Here is a 21,123-nt window from a genome sequence, read left to right as displayed (position 1 = left end):
GCTTGGACGAGGCAACAGGCTTCGGCGGGGCCGAAGGACGAGGCGAAGCCGAGGGGCCCGAGGCCGAGGTCAAGGCCGGGGCCGAAGCCGAACTCGAGGCCTTCCCGGTCGGGGACTCAACGGCGAAAAGTTCCGCCATGCGGGCCTTGCGACGTTTGAGAGCCCGCTTCTGAAAAGTGGCACACCTGGCACAAGAGTCTGTCGGGTGCTGGGGCCCCAAACACCTCAAACAGCACCGGTGAGGATAATCGACAAGAGTCGGTCGCACCGACCGCACTTTTTAAATCCCGTCACGGGCCGGGACATGAGCCCAAAAAGCGGCCGAGAACAGGCGAGGTCCCACGGCCGTGGCTACCGGGAGCCCCCGGAGCGACGGAAAAAATAATCCTTTTTTTTTTTTTTTTAAGAATGAACAATAAATCAAGAAAACAAGAAAACGCAGCGACCGCGTCGAAATTAGGACATAGCCGCGGCGACAGAAGGCAAATGCAGAGCACAATTTTCCACAGGGCTTCTGGCTCCGCGGATGAAATTGAACTGAGGACCACGAGGTGGGGATGCGCCCTCTAGTGGGCAGGAAGGCTAGCACATGCGTGGTGCAGTGTGCAAACTTGAAACTTCAATCAAGTTTGCTTGAAAAGCTGTCCGCGCGGGGCTCCGTAGATGACGTCACCCACATGTGAGAATATCATGCCTGCTTGTCCTGGGATAATTCCATTTTCAGATGCTATGTATCACCTCAATATTTTATATAGTGTGAATCTTCATTACACATCTGACTGCCTGCCTTTTTCGCACTTCCCAAGCATAAATTGCCAAGCTTTGCCTCATTAAAAGCAAAATAAAATGCCTGGAAATAAAATCAGCAAATAAACTAGAAACAAACACATCCTGGATGCATTACAGTAAAAGCTTTCAGTCACTTGACTGCATTTTTCTGAAATTATATCGTAAGGAGGGACTCGGCCAGAAGAAGATCCTGGAGCAGCCCTGCATGCGATGTTGCCTCTTTTTCCTTGAAGCTTCTAAGAGGCTGGTAGGCCCACCCAGGAGGCGCAACGGGGGCCGACCCAGGGGAGTTGCAGGTTTGTTTTGGGAGTTATTTTGCTGCTTTTGACCCGCAATTGGGAGCGAGGGTGCAAAGGAGGGAGCTGTTGGACCTGCGATAGGGAGGAAGGGGGCTGCTGGACTCGGGAAGGGAGGGAGGTGACTCACGGTAGATGTGGGGACAAGGCCATTTATTGCTCTGCAGGGCAGTGAAAAGCCTTGTTCCTGTACCGCAGCAAAGGGCCGATTTTTCCCCCCTTTCCAGCAGGTTAGCTGCAGCTAGTCATGAGAAACAGTCCCAGTCTCATTCTCTACTTTATATGTAATGGTATAGCCAGTACTTCAAAGCTGAGCAGTGGAAGTGTTACTAATAAAGAGAGAAACTCCTGCCCCCTTGAACTATAGAAACATAGAAACTGACGGCAGAAAAGGGCCATGGCCCATCTAGTCTGCCCTCACTAATGACCCACCCCCTAACTTCCTCCATGAAGAGATCCCACTTGCCAATCCCATTTTTTCTTAAAATCTGGCACGCTGCTGGCCTCAATTACCTGTAGTGGAAGACTATTCCAGCGATCAACCACCCTTTCGGTGAAGAAATATTTTCTGGTGTCACCATGAAATTTCTCACCCCTGAGTTTCAACTAATTTGAAGAAATATATTAAGAACATAAGAATACCCCATACTGGGTCAGATCAAAGGTCCATCAAGCTCAGTAGCCCGTTCTCACGGTGGCCAATCTAGGTCACTAGTACCTGGCCAAAACCCAAAGAGTACCAACATTCCATTACTGATCAAGGGCAAGCAATGGCTTCCCCCATGTCATTCTCAATAACAGACTATGGACTTTTTCTCCAGGAAATTGTCCAAACCTTTCTTAAAACCAAGTACGCTATCCACTCTTACCACAACTTCTGGCAATGTATTCTCTGAGTGAAAAAAATATTTCCTTCTATTGGTTTTAAAATTATTTCCCTGTAACTTCATCGAGTGTCCCTTGTCTTTGTAATTTTTGATGAAGTGAAAAATCGATCCACTTGTACCCGTTCTACTCCACTCAGGATTTTGTAGACTTCAATCATATCTCCCCTCATCCGTCTCTTTTCCAAGCTGAAAAGCCCTAACCATTTTAGTCTTTCCTCGTACGAGAGGAGTTCCATCCCCTTTATCATCTTGGTTGCTCTTCTTTGAACCTTTTCTAGCGCCACTATATCTTTCTTAAGATAAGGCGACTAGAATTGAACACAATACTCTAGATGAGGCGCATTATAACATTCTTAGTCTTGTTAACCATCCCTTTTAAAATAATTTCTAGCATCATATTTGCTTTTATGGCCGCCGCAAAACATTGGGCGGAAGGTTTCATCTTATTGTCTACAATGACACCCATAACTTTTTCTTTGGCGCTATCCCCCAAGGTGGACCCTAGCATCTGGTGTCTGCGATTTGGGTTATTCTTGTCAATGTGCATCACTTTGCATTTGTCCACATTAAATTTCATCTGCTACTTGGTCGCCCAGTCTTCCAATATCCAAAGGTCTACCTGTAATGTTTCATAATCAGCATGCATTTTAACAACTTTGAACAGTTTAGTGTCATCTGCAAATTTAATCACCTCACTCGTCATTCCAATTTCCAGATCATTTATAAATGCACAAGGTGAGGAGTAGCCTAGTGGTAGAACTGCTGCCTCTGCACCCAGAAGTTGTGGGATCAAATCTCAGGGCTACTCCTTGTGAACCTGGGCAAGTCATTTAATCTGGCACTGCCCAGATACAAAATTAGTATCTCTCTATTGTATATGTAAACCGCTTTGAGTATGGTTGTCTAACTACAAAAAGGTGATATACAAGTCCCCATCCCTTTCCCATATGTTTGTAAGCAACATTGCTGAAGGGTGAGGTTGTACCATGGAGCGATACAGAGGCATTATAACATTCTTAGTCTTGCTAACCATCCCTTTTTTAAATAATTCCTAGTATGTTGTTTGCTTGTTTTGGCCACTGTTGCACATTGGGTGGAAGGTTTCATCATATTGTCTACAATGAAACCCAGATCCTTTTCGTGGGCACTAATTCCCAAGGTGGACCCTAGCATCCGGTAACTGTGATTTGGGTTATTCTTCCTAATGTGCATCACATTGCATTTGTCCACAAGTTGCTTGCAGAATGCTGTCAATCATCTTTTTAACTCTGCCTGCTTCCCAGGGAGCTGCTTCTGCCCCCTGTTTGTACAAAGGCAATCAAGTAGCACTGTAATGACAGATATAACTGGAACGAGGGAAACAGGGAAAAATCCCCAACACTACAATTCAGGTCTGCTATGTAACAAACATTACCAATAAACATAACATTCAAGTAACTAATCAAAACAGGTACAAAAACTATGCAACCAGCACTAATCTTATATAGAGCTTATAGCTACTCGCATGTCCTGCTATCAAGCAGAAACTTAAACCAGATTTTATATTCGAGCGTTGGGGTTTTTTTTTCTTTTTTAATATCCTTTCAGTCCAAATTTGGACTGATCTTAAGGCAGAAGGCAGGCAAAACACACTGAAAGGACCACTAGACACATTAACAAGAAAGCACAGTTACTTACAGTTGTTATCCAGGGACAGCAGGCAGATATTCTCAACATATGGGTGACATCATCCATGGCGCCTGGATGCGGACCAAGCAGACTTGCTTGTAGAAACGTAGAAGTTTTGAGTCAGCCGCATCACACATGCGCGAATGCCTTCCCGCCCACAACAGGGCGAGTCTCCTCAGTTCAGATAGCTAGCAGAGAAGCCAACCAGGGGATGTGGGAGGGTTGTGAGAATAGCTCTAAAATGTCTCTTACAGGTTGAGAAGTACCAAGCTGTCAGGTGTAGAGACTGCAGGTTGGGATGAAGTAGAGATCCTTGACTCTGTGTAAGCAGAGACGGAAAAACTGGTAGAGGGTATGGCTCCCTGCTGCTGAGTTGAAGTAGAAGGGAGTACCAAGGTTGTATCGGCCACCGAGGAGCTATCAGAATCATGGTGGCATGATCGTTCTTCAACTCGACAAGAGTCTTGAGAATGAGAGGGAATGGAGGAAATGCATACAGAAAAAGATTCATCCATTCCAGTAGAAAAGCAGCTGCCTCAAGACGAAGAGGAGAATATATCCTGGAGCAGAACTGAGGCAGTTTGTGGTTGTGGGGAAGTGCAAAGAGATCTAGCTGAGGCGTTCCCCACTGCGAAAAAATGTGATGAAGAAGCGAGGAATTGAGTGTCCATTCGTGAGGTTGCAGAAGATGATTCAATTAGTCCGCCAAACAGTTTTTCGCCCCTTGGATGTAGACAGCTTTCAGGAAGGTGCTGTGGAGGATTGCCCAGTCCCAAACCTTCAGAGCTTCTTGACAAAGGGAGGGAGATTCCGTCCACCCCTGTTTTTGACATAGTACATAGCGACTTGGTTGTCCGTCTGAATGACGACTACTTGGTAGAGAAGAAGATGTTGAAAAGCTTTGAGGGCATTGAAGATCGCTCTGAGTTCCAACAGACTGATGTGACACTGTCGATCCGTTCTGATCCAGTGGCCTTGAGTACGGAGACCATCGAGATGAGCCCCCCCAAGCGTTGGTTGAGGAATCTGTTGTGAGGACCTTCTGATGAGGGGGCTTGGAAACAGCAAGCCACTGGAGAGATTGGAAGATAGCATCCACCAGCGGACAGACTGTCTCAACGATGGAGTGACTGTAATGTGTTGAGAGAGTGGGTCACAAGCCTGTGTCCACTGAGATACCAGGGTCCACTGAGGAATTCTAAGGTGAAGTCTGGCAAAAGGAGTCACGTGTACTGTGGAGGCCATGTGACCTAGTAGTACCACCATGTGTCTCACTGAGATTGAAGAGCGGGAAGACACTGCATGACAGAGTTGAAGAGCCTCCAGATGTTGTCACGGAAGGAATACTATTAGTTGGATGAACTGTAGATTCTGATAGGGCTGAAGTTGGGATTTGGGAAAGTTGATTTCAAATCACAAGCTGTTTAGGAACCACGTAGTCTGTTGGGTCGCTACAATAACCCCCTGAGATGTTGAATCTTTGATGAGCCAGCTGTCTAGGTAGGAAAACACCTGGAACCCACAAGGGAAAAAGCGATATTGGATCTGGTCCTCACAAATGGAGAGAGTATCTCTAATGTTCGAGTGGGTGCTCACCTGGGTAGTAGCGATCATCAAACGGTTTGGTTTGATATAACGGCTAAAGTGGAGAGTGGCCGCACGATACTTAAACTCCTAGATTTCAAACGTACGGACTTTAATGCAAAGGGAAAGTACCTGAAGAAAGAGCTGTTAGGTTGGGAGGACATAAGAGAAGTGGAAAGACAGTGGTCTAAGCTGAAAGGAGCGATAAAAATGGCTACGGACCTTTATGTGAAGAAAATCAATAAAAACAAGAGAAAAAGGAAGCCGATATGGTTCTCCAACCTAGTGGCTGAGAAAATAAAGGCGAAAGTGTTGGCGTTCATGAAATATAAAAAAACCCAAGAAGAGGAGAGCAGAAAAGACTACAGGGTGAAACTGAAAGAAGCCAAGCGAGAGATACGTTTGGCAAAGGCACAGGCGGAAGAACAAATGGCTAAAAAAGGGAGATAAAAAATTTTTTCAGATATATTAGTGAAAGGAGGAAGATAAAAAATGGAATTGCTAGGCTAAAAGATGCTGGGAACCAATATGTGGAGAGTGATGAGGAGAAAGCAAATGTGCTAAACAAATACTTATGTTCTGTGTTCACAGAAGAAAATCCTGGAGAAGGACCGAGATTCGGTACAGATTAAACTAAATGAATCTAAAACAAAACTACTCTGGCTCGGCCCAAAATTCGAACACCTGCCCACACTTTTCACACTACCCACAGGCGATACACTACAGCTCGAGTTCTCATGCAAGGTCCTTGGTATCACTATCGATTCCTCTCTCTCCCTCAATGACCACCTCAACTCCTTGGCAAAATCATGCTTTTTCAGCCTTCACATGCAGAGGAAAGCTAGATCCTACTTCAGCCAACAACACTTTGCCATCCTTGTCCAATCCATCATCCTCTCCAAACTAGATTACTGCAACGCCATCTACTTAAATCTATCAAAAAAAAGTATTCTAAGACTCCAGCTAATCCAGAATACTGCAGCCAAACTGATCTTCTCAAAACGCAAGTCTGACCATGCCTCCCCACTCCTTGCCAAACTTCATTGGCTCCCAATAATCTCCAGAATCCATTTCAAATGTTCCTGCCTGGCTTTCAAGATCATTCACGGAATCCTGCCTCCTCTTATCCCACTGTCTTTCAACTCCTCCAGTCCCGACTCCTCCAGAACTGCCCAAAGGCTTAATCTAGCCTTCCCCTCTCCACGCGGCATCCACTATTCAGGCAAACTGGGAAAATCCCTTCTCTTCAAAATCACAGGTCTTTGGAACGACCTCACCACCCCGCTGCGGAACCTGAGCTCCCTTCAGTTAATCCGCAAACAAAAGAAAACCTGGCTTTTCAGCAAATTGTATCTCTATCCTTCCCCCCTTTCTCTCCCCCCTTCTACACATAAGTTCATGTAATCCTTTTTCGTATTCTCTACCCACTATTTTAAGTTCTTGTAAACCGTGTCGAGCTCCATTCTTATGGAGATGATGCGGTATATAAACTTAAGGTTTAGATTAGATTAGACTCTGCACCGTTCACGGAGGAGGGTGTTTATGAGCAATTTGAAAAATTGAAGGTGGACAAAGCGATGGGACCAGACGGGATCCATCCCAGGATACTAAGGGAGCTCAGAGAGGTTCTGGCGAGTCCTATTAAAACTTGTTCAACAAATCTCTGGAGACGGGAGTGATTCCTGGGGATTGGAGGAGAGCGGATGTGGTCCCTATTCATAAAAGTGGTCACAGGGATGAAGCAGGAAACTACAGGCTGGTGAGCCTCACTTCAGTTGTTGGAAAAATAATGGAAGTGTTGCTGAAAGAAAGGATAGTGTACTTCCTTGAATCTAATGGGTTACAGGATCCGAGGCAACATGGCTTTACAAAAGGTAAATCGTGCCAAACGAACCTGATTGAATTTTTTGATTGGGTGACCAGAGAGCTGGATCGAGGACATATGCTAGATGTAATTTACATGGATTTCAGCAACGCCTTCGATACAGTTCCTCATAGGAGGCTGTTGAACAAACTTGAAGGGCTGAAATTAGGACCCAAAGTGGTGAACTGGGTCAGAAACTGGCTGTCGGACAGACGCCAGAGGGTGGTGGTTAATGGAAGTCGCTCGAAGGAAGGAAAGATGATTAGTGGAGTCCCTCAGGGTTCGGTGCTGGGGCCAATCCTCTTCAATATGTTTGTGAGTGACATTGCTGAAGGGATAGAAGGAAAAGTGTGCCTTTTTGCAGATAATACCATGATTTGTAACAGAGTAGTCACCGAAGAGGAAGTGGAAAATATGAAATAGGATCTGCAAAAGTTAGAGGAATGGTCTAATGCCTGGCAACTAAAATTCAATGCAAAGAAATGCAGAGTAATGCATTTGAGGATTAATAATAGGAAGGAACCGTATATGCTGGGAGGAGAGAAGCTGATATGCACGGACGGGGAGAGGGACCTTGGGGTTATAATGTCCGAAGATCTAAAGGCGAAAAAACAGTGTGACAAGGCAATGGCTGCTGCCAGAAGGATGCTGGGCTGTATAAAGAGAGGCGTAGTCAGTAGAAGGTGTTGATGCCCCTGTACAGGTCATTGGTAAGGCCCCACTTGGAGTATTGTGTTCAGTTTTGGAGACCGTATCTGGCGAAAGACGTAAGAAGACTTGAGGCAGTCCAGAGGAGGGCGACGAAAATGATAGGAGGCTTGCGCCAGAAGACGTATGAGGAGAGACTGGAAGCCCTGAATATGTATACCCTGGCCTAGAGGAAAGGAGAGACAGGGAAGATATGATTCAGACGTTCAAATACTCGAAGGGTATTAACGTAGAACAAAATCTTTTCCAGAGAAAGGAAATGGTAAAACCAGAGGACATAATTTGAGGTTGAGGGGTGGTAGATTCAGGGGCAATGTTAGGAAATTCTACTTTACGGAGAGGGTAGTGGATGCCTGGAATGCGCTTCCGAGAGAGGTGATGGAGAGTAAAACTGTGACTGAGTTCAAAGAAGCGTGGGATGAACACAGAAGATTTAGAATCAGAAAATAATATTAAATATTGAACTAGGCCAGTACTGGGCAGATTTGCATGGTCTGTGTATGGCCGTTTGGTGGAGGATGGGCTGGGGAGGGCTTCAATGGCTGGGAGGGTGTAGATGGGCTGGAGTAAGTCTTAACAGAGATTTTGGCAGTTGGAACCTAAGCACAGTACCGGGTAAAGCTTTGGATTCTTGCCCAGAAATAGCTAAGAAAAAAAAAAAAAAATTTTAAATTGAATCAGGTTGGGCAGACTGGATGGACCATTCGGGTCTTTATCTGCAGTCATCTAATATGTTACTATGTTACTATGGAGACCATGGTTCCTTAGAACTGCTGCTACCACCACCACCAGGCACTTGGTGAACACTCTGGGAGATGAAGCCAGGCCAAAGGGTAGTACACTGTATTGGTAATGCAGATTTTCCACCCAAAATCTGAGATATTGACGGGAGGCCGGATGAATGGGAATATGAATATAAGCCTCCTTGAGATCCAGAGAGAATAACCAGTCATTCTGATCTAGAAGTGGATAAAGGGACGCCAGGGACAACATGCAAAATTTTTCTTTGACTAAAAATTTGTTGAGAACCCTGAGATCCAGAATGGGTCGCAGATCGCTCGTCTTCTTAGGAACTAGGAAGTAATGGGAGTAAAACCCCCTGTTCTGCTGTTCCAAAGGAACTAGTTCGATGGCACGGAGACGAAGCAGAGCTTGAGCTTCCTGAAGAAGAAGGGCGGTCTGGGATGGACTGGAAGGATACTCTCTTGGAGTAAGCTCTGTTGGAACCTGAGTGAAATGAAGAGAGTATCCTTCCCTGATAACTGACAATACCCAGAGGTCAGATGTAATGGTCTCCAATCTGTGATAAAAATGATGGAGATGACCTCCTATGGGGGGAAGAGAGGACAGAGACAGAACAATGCTCTGTTTTAAACAGTCTTAAAAGGCTGTGCATCCTTAGGTGCAGCAGAAGGCTGAGGTTTCTGTTGCTTCTTGGGAGGCACTCAATTGTAAGAAGCCGCCCTCGGAGTATAACGCCTCTGGAAAATTGGAGGAGGGTGTGAAGGTTTCACAGGAGCTGGTTTAGGCTTTGGTCTGACAATGGAAGCAAAAGATTTTACATATTCAATTTCTTGGTGGCTGCCTCTATGGATTCATCAAAGAGGTCATTGCCTGCACAAGGATGTTAGCCAGGCAGTCCTGAAGATTAGGGTCCATGTCAATGATGTGAAGCCAGGCCAAGCAGCGCATTGCTACAGAGAAAGCAGTGGCTTTGGCTGACAATTCAAAGGCATCATAAGAGGACTGAAGAAGATGCAATCTGAGTTGTGACAGAGTAGCAATAACTTCTTGGAATTCGAAGTGCTTCTGTGTATCCAGGAAATTGAGAAATTTGGGAAGGAGATCAATGAGGAACTTGAGATAAGTAACAAAGTTAAAATTATAATTAAGGACTTTGGAGGACATCATAGCATTGTGATAAAGACGACGTCCAAAGTTGTCCATAGTTTTCCTCTCCCTTCCAGGAGGAACAGTAGCATAGACTCTGGAAGGATGGGCTCTCTTTAAGGAGGACTCCACAAGAAGGGATTGGTGAGACAACTGCGAATTCTCAAATCCTTTACAATGTAGATTCTATATCTGGAGTCCAATTTGCCTGAAACAGCTGGAATGGTATAAGGAGTCTCCAGGCAGCGTGTGAAAGTCTGAGACAAAAGCTTGTGAAGAGGAAGCTTAAGTAACTCTTCAGGAGGTTGAGGGAGATGCATGACCTCGAGATACTCCTTACAGTACTTAGAACCAGCATCTAGTTGAAGTTCTAGGTCATCAACCATCTGGGCAAGAAAAGCAGAGAAAGACAGCTGATCCGCCAAGGCCTTGCCCCGAGAGGGACTCGAGGACCTCGAGGCCGTCTGGGTCGGAGGCAAAGCCTCTCTGGAGAAACGACCATCAAAAGAATATGGAGACTTGGACAAGGCAATGGAAGCAGCTGAGTCTTCGAGGTCTGGGAGCGGAGACCTTGATCGAGGAGTTGGTGGTTTGGAAGAGTTGGAAGGTCTGGAATGAGGCCTAGACGAAGAAGGTTGCTCTTTGGAAGGAGACCTATGCCTGGATGGATGTCTCAATGAAGGCCTCAATTGACGACGAGAGTGGTGTGTGGAAGCAGGTCTCGAGGATCGACGAGACTTCGCCCTAGAGATGGAAGTAGGCAATGCTACAGGTGAATGGATAGGGCTAGAAGCAGTAGATCGAAACTCAGGTTTGATGGAGGAATCTCGAAGCACTCCCAAAGACTCTGCTCCTTGTATGGAGTATGAGGATTCCTGTCGAGGCACTCGCAAAGAATCTACTCCTTGCAGAGTGCATAGATGCCAGACCATCTAGACTTATTGGGGTGGGTCAGTAGAGTGGGCAGACTTGATGGGCTATAGCCCTTTTCTGCTGTCATCTTTCTATGTTTCTATGACCAGACACTTGCAAAGACTCTGCTCCTTGCATAGAGTGTAAAGGTTCTGCTCGAGGCATAGGCAGAGGCTCGACCTCGAGGAAGACTGCTGATTGCCCAGGATGGATTAGAGAAGACAGCGTCGGCCCAAATTTGGTCAGTAACTGGACAAACTGCTGCTCTAACATGGTCTGGAGGGAAGCCGGCAAAGATGGATCCACGTCAAATTTGGTCAGTAACTGGACAAACTGCTGCTCTAACATGGTCTGGAGGGAAGCCAGCAAAAATGGATCCGCGTCTGAAACCGGACCATTTGCTGCAGCTATAGGCTCCAAAGTGGCAGTGGAGATGTGCTTCGACTTAGAAGTCTTGGAAAGCTTGAGGACCACCGCCGGAACCTTCTGCTTAGGTATCTTACCTGAGGGAAGCTCAGGAGAAGAGATAGCAGGTTTACTCGAGGACAGAGATGTCCCAAACGAGGAAGGTCTGATGATGCTCAAGGTCGGAGTCGTGGAAGCAGGAGGACCCTCGTTGGAAGATGGGACCGAGGCTGCGCTCGAGGTCGAAGGTGTGACTGAAGAGTCCATCCCGAACAGTTTCTCCACTATAATTCAACGACATTTAAGGGCTCAAGGTTGAAGAGTAGCACAGCGCTCGCACGACTTAGGATTATGGTCAGGCCCGAGGCACCAACAGTGTGGGTTCGTGAGTGAAATCGCATGCTGGCACTTCTTGAAGCCCGTTGCTGGCCGAGACATAGGAGGAAAAATAGCCGCTGAGAAGTCGAATCCTGCAGGCTGCGGCTGGTGGCCTGCCCCTCCAGTTGAACAAAGAAAAATTAAAGTCTTTTTTTTAAACTGAAATAAAAGAAAGTAACACAGCGATTCACGACTAAAAAGAACACAAACCGTGGTGAGAGAAGGCACAAAGCGAACAAAGTTTAACACAGAGTGTCAAAGACGGACTTCTCGGCTCTGCGGAAAACTGAGAACTGAGGAGACTCGCCCTGCACTGGGCGGGAAGGCACTCGTGCATGCGCGGTGCGGCTGACTCGAAACTTCTACGTTTTTACAAGCAAGTCTGCTTGCGAGGCTCTCCGCATCCGGGCTCCGTGGATGACATCACCCATATGTGAGAATAGGCTGCCTGCTTGTCCTGGGATAAAGGCCAAATGACCCATTCACTGTCTCCTCTCCCTAAGAGATCCCACATGCCTGCCCCATGCTATGCCTTCAGAAGTAGGAAGGAAAGCACTCAGGGTATGCTGTTCTGGCCATGGACCTCCTCAACTATTTATGTTTATTAATTTATACTCTGCTTTGGTCTGTGTTTTCAAAGACTTACCCTTGGCAGTTCATCATACCAGCTGAACACATCAACGCCGATAAGTGAAAAGATGCGGTTCAAGGGTGGCAGGATCTGCTTGGTGATATAGTAGGTGGCATTAAGTCTAAGGCTGGAGTCTTGCAGCACTTCAATAGGTCTTCTCACGAGCTGGATGAGAGGAACCCCTGGTGTCCCATACACAATGACATATGGGACACGTTCTCCAACACGTGGCTCAGAGCGGATATCATAGGAAACCATTTTCCTGGGAACAAGAAAAGAGAGAATTTTTAATCAAACTTATAAGAGAGACTATAACAGCAGCTAAAGAATGGAGAAAACAATTTCCATGATACGCAGAAAAGCATGCAGGACAGTGTTCCACAATGTATGCACTTCTAGCCACATTAAGATAAGGCATTTCTGTGGGCCAGCATTTTTCAATGTGTTTCTATTGAAAAACCACAGCTGTCCACACTGGTGCATGACATAACCAAGGGAAAGCCAAGTTGCTCACCTGTAGCTGATGTTCTTCAAGGACAGTCAGCTAAGTATTCTCACATCTAGGTGACATCATCCGATGGAGCCCAGGGCAGGTGAAGACACTGACTAGTCTATATCACAAGTAGAAAATTCTATAAGTGTCTCACTGCACATGCACAGGTGCCTTCATGACCGATGCATAAACACAGGCTCCTTAGTAGAATAATATAGCTCAAGGAATACAACTCCTGGGGGGAAGGTATGTGAGAACACTTGGCCTGCTATCCTCAGAGAACAGCTGATGCAGGTGAATATCCTCACCTTCTCCAAGGACAAGGAATCCCTAGTTACCAGGCTCACCAAAAACAACAATGCTAGGACAATAGGGACTCAAAGGGCTCCTTTTACAAAGGCGTGCTAGGGCCTTAACGCATAGAATAGCATGCGCTAAATTGCTACGCACGCTAGCCGCTACAGTCTCCTTTTGAGCAGGCAGTAGATTTTTGGTTAACACACGCTAATCCAGTGCATGCGCTAAAACGCTTAGAGCACCTTCGTAAAAGGAGCCCAAAGTGTCAAGGCCTTGAAGTCAACCTTAAACTATGTTCAAACTAGTTGTGAAAGAGCAGACTGGAACAAAACAAAAATGGTCCTAAGAGTGTAAAGTTGGATTCTAGACACCAAACAAATTAGAAACATAGAAACATAGAAAATTCTGCTAGGATCTGCCAGAACCTCTCTGAGCTCCTTCAATATCCTGGGATGGATCCCATCCAGTTGCATCACTTTGTCCACTTTAAATTTTTCAAGTTGTTCATAAACACTTTCTGCCGTGAACAGTGCGGTATCTACTCCATTCTCATGTGTATCTTTGCCAGACAATCTCGGTCCTTCTCTAGGATTTTCTTCCATAAACACATAGGATGTAAATTTAAAAGACATCATCAACATCTCCTCTCCCATCAGGCAGCATGATAGAAACATAGAAAAATGATGGCAGAAAAGGGCCAAAGCCCATCAAGTCTGCCCACTCCAGTGACCCTTCCCCCATGAGTTTGCTCACCAACCTCATGCCCTTACCTCATTAGAAATCCCACATGAATATCCCATTTATTTTTGAAATCTGCCACGCTGTTGGCCTCAATCACCTGCCGTGGGAGTTCATTCCAATGATCGACCACCCTCTCAGTGAAGAAATACTTTCTGGAGTCACCATGAAATTTCTCTCCCCTGATTTTCAGCGGATGCCCTCTGGTGGACGAAGGTCCCATAAGACGAAAGATATCCTCTTCCACCTCGATACGACCCGTGATATATTTAAATGTCTCAATCATGTCCCCTCTCTCTCTTCGTTCTTCAAGTGAGTACAGCTGCAACTTATTCAGCCTTACTTCATACGGAAGATCCTTGAGCCCCGAGACCATCCTGGTGGCCATCCGCTGAACCGACTCAACTCTCAGCACATTTTTCCACATTATGGGGTAAAGATCTAGAACAATTGCTTACGTCTACTACTTATGGGGAATTTAGGAAACGCCTAAAAACATATCTGTTCCTAAAGTACTTAGGCAACTAACCTGCACAATCTCATTCCACAATAACTGATCCTTAGAGCTGTTAATCACTAGTTTTTAACTTTGTTAAATCCACTCAATTTGTAGCATCTTTCAATCAATGTTAACCGGCAGAACATTGTTAAATCCACTCAATCTGTACCATCTTTTAATTATTGTAAACCGCATAGAACTTCACGGTCCTGCGGAATATAAACTGTTATATTATTATTATTAACAGATGTATTTGTTTAATCTTGCAATTCCATTTTTCATCTTCAGATATATTAGTGAAAGGAGGAAGATTAAAAATGGAATTGCAAGATTAAAAAAATGCTAAGAACCAATACGCGGAGAGCGATAAGGAAAAGACAAACATGCTAAACAAATACTTCTGTTCTGTTTTGTATAAAGGACAATTATATAGACCACCCCCGGCAAAAGACAAGATGTGATGGTAGTAAAGATTGCAACGTAAAAAATATCAGCAACTCACTTCTTAGCATTGTAACGGAAAGGGAAACGAAACAAAAAACTATACAAAAAAGGAGATTACCGCTGAAAAATTCTTGCAGTCTAAGCAACAAAGTTCATGATCTGCAAGCCCTGATGTTAGAGGCAGATCTGGATATTGTCGCTATCACAGAGACATGGTTCAGTGAATCCCATGGATGAGATGCAAACATATTGGAATATAATCTTTTTAGGAAGGACAGAGATGGTCAAAAAGGTAGAGAGTAGCTCTCTATATAAAGAACGATATCCAAGCGACTGAAATGCAAGGGACCGGTGAGTCTGACCTCGGTACCGGGAAAGATGGTAGAGTCGCTGATAAAGGACCGCATCATTGATCACCTTGATGGACACAGGCTGATGAGGACCAGTCAGCACGGTTTTAGCAAAGGCAGATCGTGTTTGACGAACTTGCTGCACTTCTTTGAGGGAGTAAACAGACAGACAAGGGCGACCAGGTCGACATTGTATATCTGGATTTTCAGAAGGCGTTTGACAAGGTTCCGCATGAACGACTACTTCGGAAAATTGCGAGCCATGGAATCGAGAGTGAAATACTCATGTGGATTAAAAACTGACTGGATCATAGGAAACAGAGAGTGGGGGTAAATGGACAATATTCGGACTGGAAGAGTGTTACCAGTGGGGTGCCGCAGGGCTCTTTGCTTGGACCCGTGCTCTTCAACATCTTTATAATTGATCTAGACATTCCAGATTCTCTCCAATTTTCTTAGTTTCTGTTTGCAAGCTAATAGTTCTGAATCAAACCACTCATTTAATGCTCTCTCTTTCTTTTTGTATGTTTGGTATGGTGCCAATTGGTCTAATAGTTCCTTACTGAACTTTCCCCATCTTTTTGGGAAATCCTGTATTTCCTCGGTTATGGGTCGTAGTTCGTAATGGGTCCAGAATTCAGCTGAGTTTATAATACCACGACTGGTTATTGTTTTTGTGTTTTCGCTTCTGTATTTAGATTGGGGTGACTTCTTTTGCCAGCGTAGGTCGAACTTGCCAATATAATGGTTTGACCAAATGCATTTTTCCCTGTATAGTATTGAATCTTTGGGTCAGGGGTTTCCTTTTGAGAAAAGGTAACTATGTCTAGTTGATGCCCCTTCTCATGTGTTATCTCTGTGTCTGGCATTAGGAAATCAAGCGACATTAAGAAGGCGTCAATTTCAGTCACTTCTGGTTTTCCCACTTTCTCTAGGTGTATGTTTATGTCGCCCAGTAGTAGGTTGTACGATCCTTTTAGGGTGTTTACAGTAAAGAATTCGAAAAATTCTTCTCTGGCGTTTGTCCATTGTTTGGGAGGGATATAAAATAATGTCGCAATAAATGACTCTTCTAGTTGGGCATTGGTGATCTTGCAAGTTAGTATTTCTAGGTTTTCAAATCTATCTTGTTGTAATCAAAAGATTCTTTTAAGATAATCGCTAGACCCCCCCCTTTTTTCCAGCTTCTTGATAGTAGAAGTATTTTGTATCCTTGTGGTAGAATTTCTTTCATGATAATGTCGGTGTCAGAGACCATCCATGTTTCTGTCAGAAACAGGAAGTCCGGATTTGTTTGCACTATCCAATCGTTTATTATATGTACTTTATTTCTCACGGAATGGGTATTTAGATAGAATCCTTTAAAGTTTTCATAGTTGGTTGGGGTGGGAGTTTCAGTACATATTAGCTTTTGTAGGTTTCTGTTTTTGGTCTTATTTCTGTATGGTTTGAAGGGTTTACGGGTGGTGTTTACCACCGGAATTTGAAGTGGGCCTAGACAGTTTTGTAAAAGTTGGTGGGAACCTGTTGATTTGGTCAGCTTAGCTGGTCTGTGCCAGGAGAGGTGGGTAGGAATTGGGTGAAGAGGTTTTTCATCATTGCCCCAGCATCTGGAGCAGATTAGGTACAGTATCCCTATTACAGTACCCCTATTACAGGTTGTTCACCCTCTCCAAGGTAGGGAGAACGAGAGGGCACTCTCTAAAATTGAAAGGGGATAGATTCCGTACGAACGTAAGGAAGTTCTTCTTTACTCAGAGAGTGATAGAAAACTGGAACGCTCTTCCGGAATCTGTCATAGGGGAGAACACCCTCCAGGGATTCAAGACAAAAGTTAGACAAGTTCCTGCTGAACCAGAACATACGCAGGTAGGGCGACCTAACATATGCAGGTAGGGTCGCTGCGTGAGCGGACTGCTGGGCACGATGGACCACTGGTGAGACCCAACAATGGCAATTCTTATGTTCTTATGACCTGAGGAGAGGAAGAAGCGATATGGATCATTCTGAAAAGAGAAGATGGAACTTCTATCTACGTGGGTGTAGTCAAAGACCTTCGACTCAATCGCAGCAAATTGATAAGGATCTGATTGTGGATATCCAAAATTTTGGAAGGAAAGAGGAGGTGCTGCTGTTGGGAGATTTCAACCTGCCGGATGTGTACTGGAATGTTCCGTCTGCAAAATCGGAAAGAAGTAGGGAGTTTGTGGATGTCTTTCAAGAGGCTCTGCTCAGACAAATGGTAATGGAACCCACGAGGGAAAAAACAATATTGGATCTGGTCCTCACAAATGGAGAGAGTATCTCTAATGTTCGAGTGGGTGCTCACCTGGGAAGTAGTGATCATCAAATGGTTTGTTTGATATAACGGCTAAAGCGGAGAGTGGCCGCACAATACTTAAAGTCCTAGATTTCAAACGCACGGACTTTAATAAAATGGGAGAGTACCTGAAGAAAGAGCTATTAGGATGGGAGGACATAAGAGAAGTGGAAAAACAGTGATCTAAGCTGAAAGGAGCAATAAAAATGGCTACGGAACTTTATGTGAAGAAAATAAATAAAAACAAGAAAAAAAGGAAACCGATATGGTTCTCCAAACTAGTGGTGGAGAAAATAAAGGCAAAAGAGTGAGTGTTCGTGAAATATAAAAAAAAAAACAAGAAGAGGAGTGCAGAAAGGACTACCAAGTGAAACTGAAAGAAGCCAAGAGAGAGATACATCTGGCAAAAGCGCAGGTGGAAGAACAAATGGCTAAAAATGTAAAAAAGGGAGATAAAATTTTTTTCAGATATATTAGTGAAAGGAAGCATATGAAAAATGGAATTGCTAAACTAAAAGTTGCTGGGAAGCGATATGTGGAGAGTGATGAGGAAAAAGCAAACGTGCTAAACAAATACTTCTGTTCTGTGTTCACAGAAGAAAATCCTGGAGAAGGACCGAGATTGTCTGGCAAAGTAATGCGAGAAAATGGAGTAGATTCTGCACCGCTCACAGAGGAAAGTGTTTATGAACAACTTAAAAAACTGAAGATGGACAAAGCGATGGGGGACCAGACGGGATCCATCCCAGGATACTAAGGGAGCTCAGAGAGGTTCTGGCGGGTCCTATTAAAAACTTGTTCAACAAATCTCTGGAGACGGGAGTAATTCCTGGGGATTGAAGGAGAGCGGATGTGGTCCCTATTCATAAAAGTGGTCACAGGGATGAAGCAGGAAACTACAAGCCTCACTTCGGTTGGAAAAATAATGGAAGTGTTGCTGAAAGAAAGGATAGTGAACTTCCTTGAATCTAATGGGTTACAGCAGGGCTGCCCAAGTCCGGTCCTCGAGTTCTACTGGCAGGCCAGGTTTTCAGGATATCCACAGTGAACATGGCATGAGAGAGATTTGCATACCAAGAAGGCAGTGCAGGCAGACACCATTCATGCACCCCACAATCAGAGGCGTCAAACGCAAAAAAATTTATTATGGCCTACTGGCCAAGCAGGCAGCAAAACTAGACCGTTAACTATCCAATTTACTGACCATGACACCAGACTACAAAACTTTCAGAAAAGAAATAAAAACCCTGCTATTCAAGAAATCCATCAAAACAAACTAACACCGCAGGAAGCACTTCAGTCTCCTGAAGTAACCCGTTCAACTCTGTAGCTCTTCTGGAAATGTCCAGATAACCTCTTATGTAATCCGCCTTGAAACGCAAGGTAATGGCGGAATAAAAGTCACTAATGTAATGTAATGTAATGATACCAAGATTTGTAAGAGTACATACTGAGGAGGGAGTGGATAACATGAAAAAGGATCTGAAGAAGTTAGAGGAATGGTCTAATATCTGGCAACTAAAATTCAATGCAAAGAAGTGCAGAGGTGAGAGGCTGATATGCATGGATTGGGAAATGGACCTTGGGGTGATAGTGTCTGAAGATCTAAAGGCAAAGAGACAGTGTGACAAGGAACCTAAGCATAGTGGCCATTCAATTGAGGATGAGGCTTTGGGTTCTGGCCCAGAAATAGCTAAGAAGAAGGAAAATTTAAATTCAATTAGTAATTTAAAGAGTGAGTAAGGTTGGTCAGACTGGATGGACCATTCGGGTCTTTATCTGCCGTCATCTACTATGTTACTATGTGAACCAGTTAATATTGTGTATTTGGATTTTCCAAAAGGCATTTGACAAAATATCTCATGAAAGACTTCTGAGGAAATTAGAAAGTCATGGGATAGGAGGTAATGTCCTTTTATGGATTAAGAACTGATTGAGAGACAGAAAATAGAGAGTGGGTTTAAATGGTCAATATTCTCAATGGAGAAGGGTAAATAGTGGGTTTCCCCAGGGGTCTGTGCTGGGACTGCTGCTTTTTAACTTATTTATCAATGATCTGGAGATGGGAATGACTAGTGAGATAATTAATTTGTTGATGACACAAAATTGTTCAAAGTTGTTAAATCACTGGAGAATGGTGAAAAATTGCAAGCGGATCTTGTGAGACTGGAAGACTGGGCATCAAAATGGCAGATGACATTTAATGTGAGCAAGTGCAAAGTGATGCATGTGGAAAAGAGGAACCTGAACTATAGCTGCCTCAGCACCCTCAGGATGAGTTTGAGTCCTACTGCAACTACTTGTGACTCTGGGTAAGTTAGTACCTGTTGTGGCAGGGAAAAGTGGCCAAGCCCTAAGACAGTGCATCGCAAACTGTTCCGCCTGAGAGCCCAAGTGTGTCGCGGCACACTGAGGAGGAAGAGAGGCACCGGCTGGCTGACTTGCCTCTTGCTGCGAGATGCACATCCATGTGCTAGCCATGCATGTCTAGCGACTTCTTGCTGCCATTGCATATCTCCCGGGACTCCTGCCTTCCTCATCTTCTTTCCCACCCTTCACCCCCGGACCAGCAGCTCAGTGTGCATTTAACTTCGCCACACAGCTACCACTAGCATTAGCCTCGGGGCCTTTGCTAGACCAGTTTGCTTCGATGATGCAACTTCCTCTTTCGTCAGAGGCGGGCCAGCCTAGCGTCTAAACCAGGGCTGCCCAAGTCTGGTCCTCGAGATCTCCTGGTAGGCCAGGTTTTCAGGATATCCACAATGAACATACATGAGAGAGATTTGCATACCAAGAAGGCAGTGCAGGTATGCATATTCTCTCTCATGCATATTCATTATGGATATCCTGAAAACCTGGCTGCTAGTAGATCTTGAGGACTGGACTTGGGCAGCCCTGGTCTAAACTAATACTAACGGCAGCTGTGTGGGGAAGTTAAAAGCACAGTGAGCTGCCGCTAGAAAGAGGAGAGGTCTAGAAAGAGGAGAGGGACAGAGGTCTGGACAGAGGAGGAGGGAAGGGAAGAGAGGTATTGCTGTGTATGGGGAGGGGGATAGGGAGAGGAAGTGCTATTGGACCTGGCAGAAGGGGAGGGAAAGGAAAGTTGCTGCACACTGGAAGGTTTGTGGTTGGAATACGCAGTTGATATTTGTTAGACTTAGGGGATACTTAGCTTGAAATAGTTGAGAAACACTGCTGTAGGTAATCAGCTGGCGCCAGCGCTTCTCTTCGGCCCTATTCCCTTATGGCACCTGCTACTGGCGTCTCAGGGCCTGTCTGGAGGGCCTCTGCGCATGGATTGATGTGATGATGTCATCACAGTGACATCCACACACTTTCGGGCGCCTTGAGCTGTGGCCACTACCTTTAGTGTGCCCCGGCTTGAGAAAGTTTGAGACACACTGCCCTGACACACAGTGTGTCAGTTAATAACAACCCTGCCACTGGTTGCAATACCAGTACACTTCTCCCTCCGTATTCGCGGTTTCAGCAATCGCGGTTTTTAGCTTGCTGGCTCCTACTCCCAAATTACGTCAGCCTTCATAGAGAAATCGCAGATTCCAAGCGTTTACAGAGAAAAATCGCCAATTCCCACCACTTTCTTCACTGTGTTTTGCCTCTCCTTCAGGTCTCCCACCATGTTATTCGCGGTTTCACCATATTCACAATGGTTTTTAATAGAAAACAGCGAATAACATATGAAAAAGTTATTTGCGTTTTTTCCGTATTCATGTGTCTGTTAATCCCCTATCACAGCAAATATGGAGGAAGAAGCAGTTCCAGATAGTGCAGGAACTGGGGTTTATTTGTCTTTCATTGGCCATAGATAAGGAGAGGTTTCACACCCACTTCCAAAACTGCTGCAGCCAGAGAGATAATTTAGCAAGTTGCTGAGCACCCAATCAGAGAGCCGAGTGGCTCAGCTCACCTGGTTAAATACAGGGATTGTTCAGAGAGAGAGAGAGAGAGA

General features: G+C 44.9%; 1 protein-coding gene across 4 annotated transcripts in view; it reads right to left on the bottom strand.

Moving 5' to 3' along the window:
* The window catches only part of REV3L (REV3 like, DNA directed polymerase zeta catalytic subunit), a 696,072-nt gene that overhangs the window by 16,502 nt on the left and 658,447 nt on the right, over positions 1-21,123 (bottom strand). For 3 of the 4 annotated variants that reach the window (XM_033939819.1, XM_033939820.1, XM_033939821.1), the window contains one exon: positions 12,028-12,274. In XM_033939819.1, coding sequence (XP_033795710.1) covers positions 12,028-12,274 — 247 coding nt within the window. Of the gene's footprint in view, positions 1-12,027; positions 12,275-21,123 lie in introns of those variants that run through there. The other variant, XM_033939822.1, reaches the window with a different exon arrangement.

The sequence above is a fragment of the Geotrypetes seraphini genome, chromosome 3 (assembly GCF_902459505.1).
Source record: "Geotrypetes seraphini chromosome 3, aGeoSer1.1, whole genome shotgun sequence".
NCBI lineage: Eukaryota > Metazoa > Chordata > Amphibia > Gymnophiona > Dermophiidae > Geotrypetes > Geotrypetes seraphini.
The sequence above is the reverse complement of the archived record's forward strand: the minus strand, read 5'-3'. Positions and strand labels throughout refer to the sequence as shown.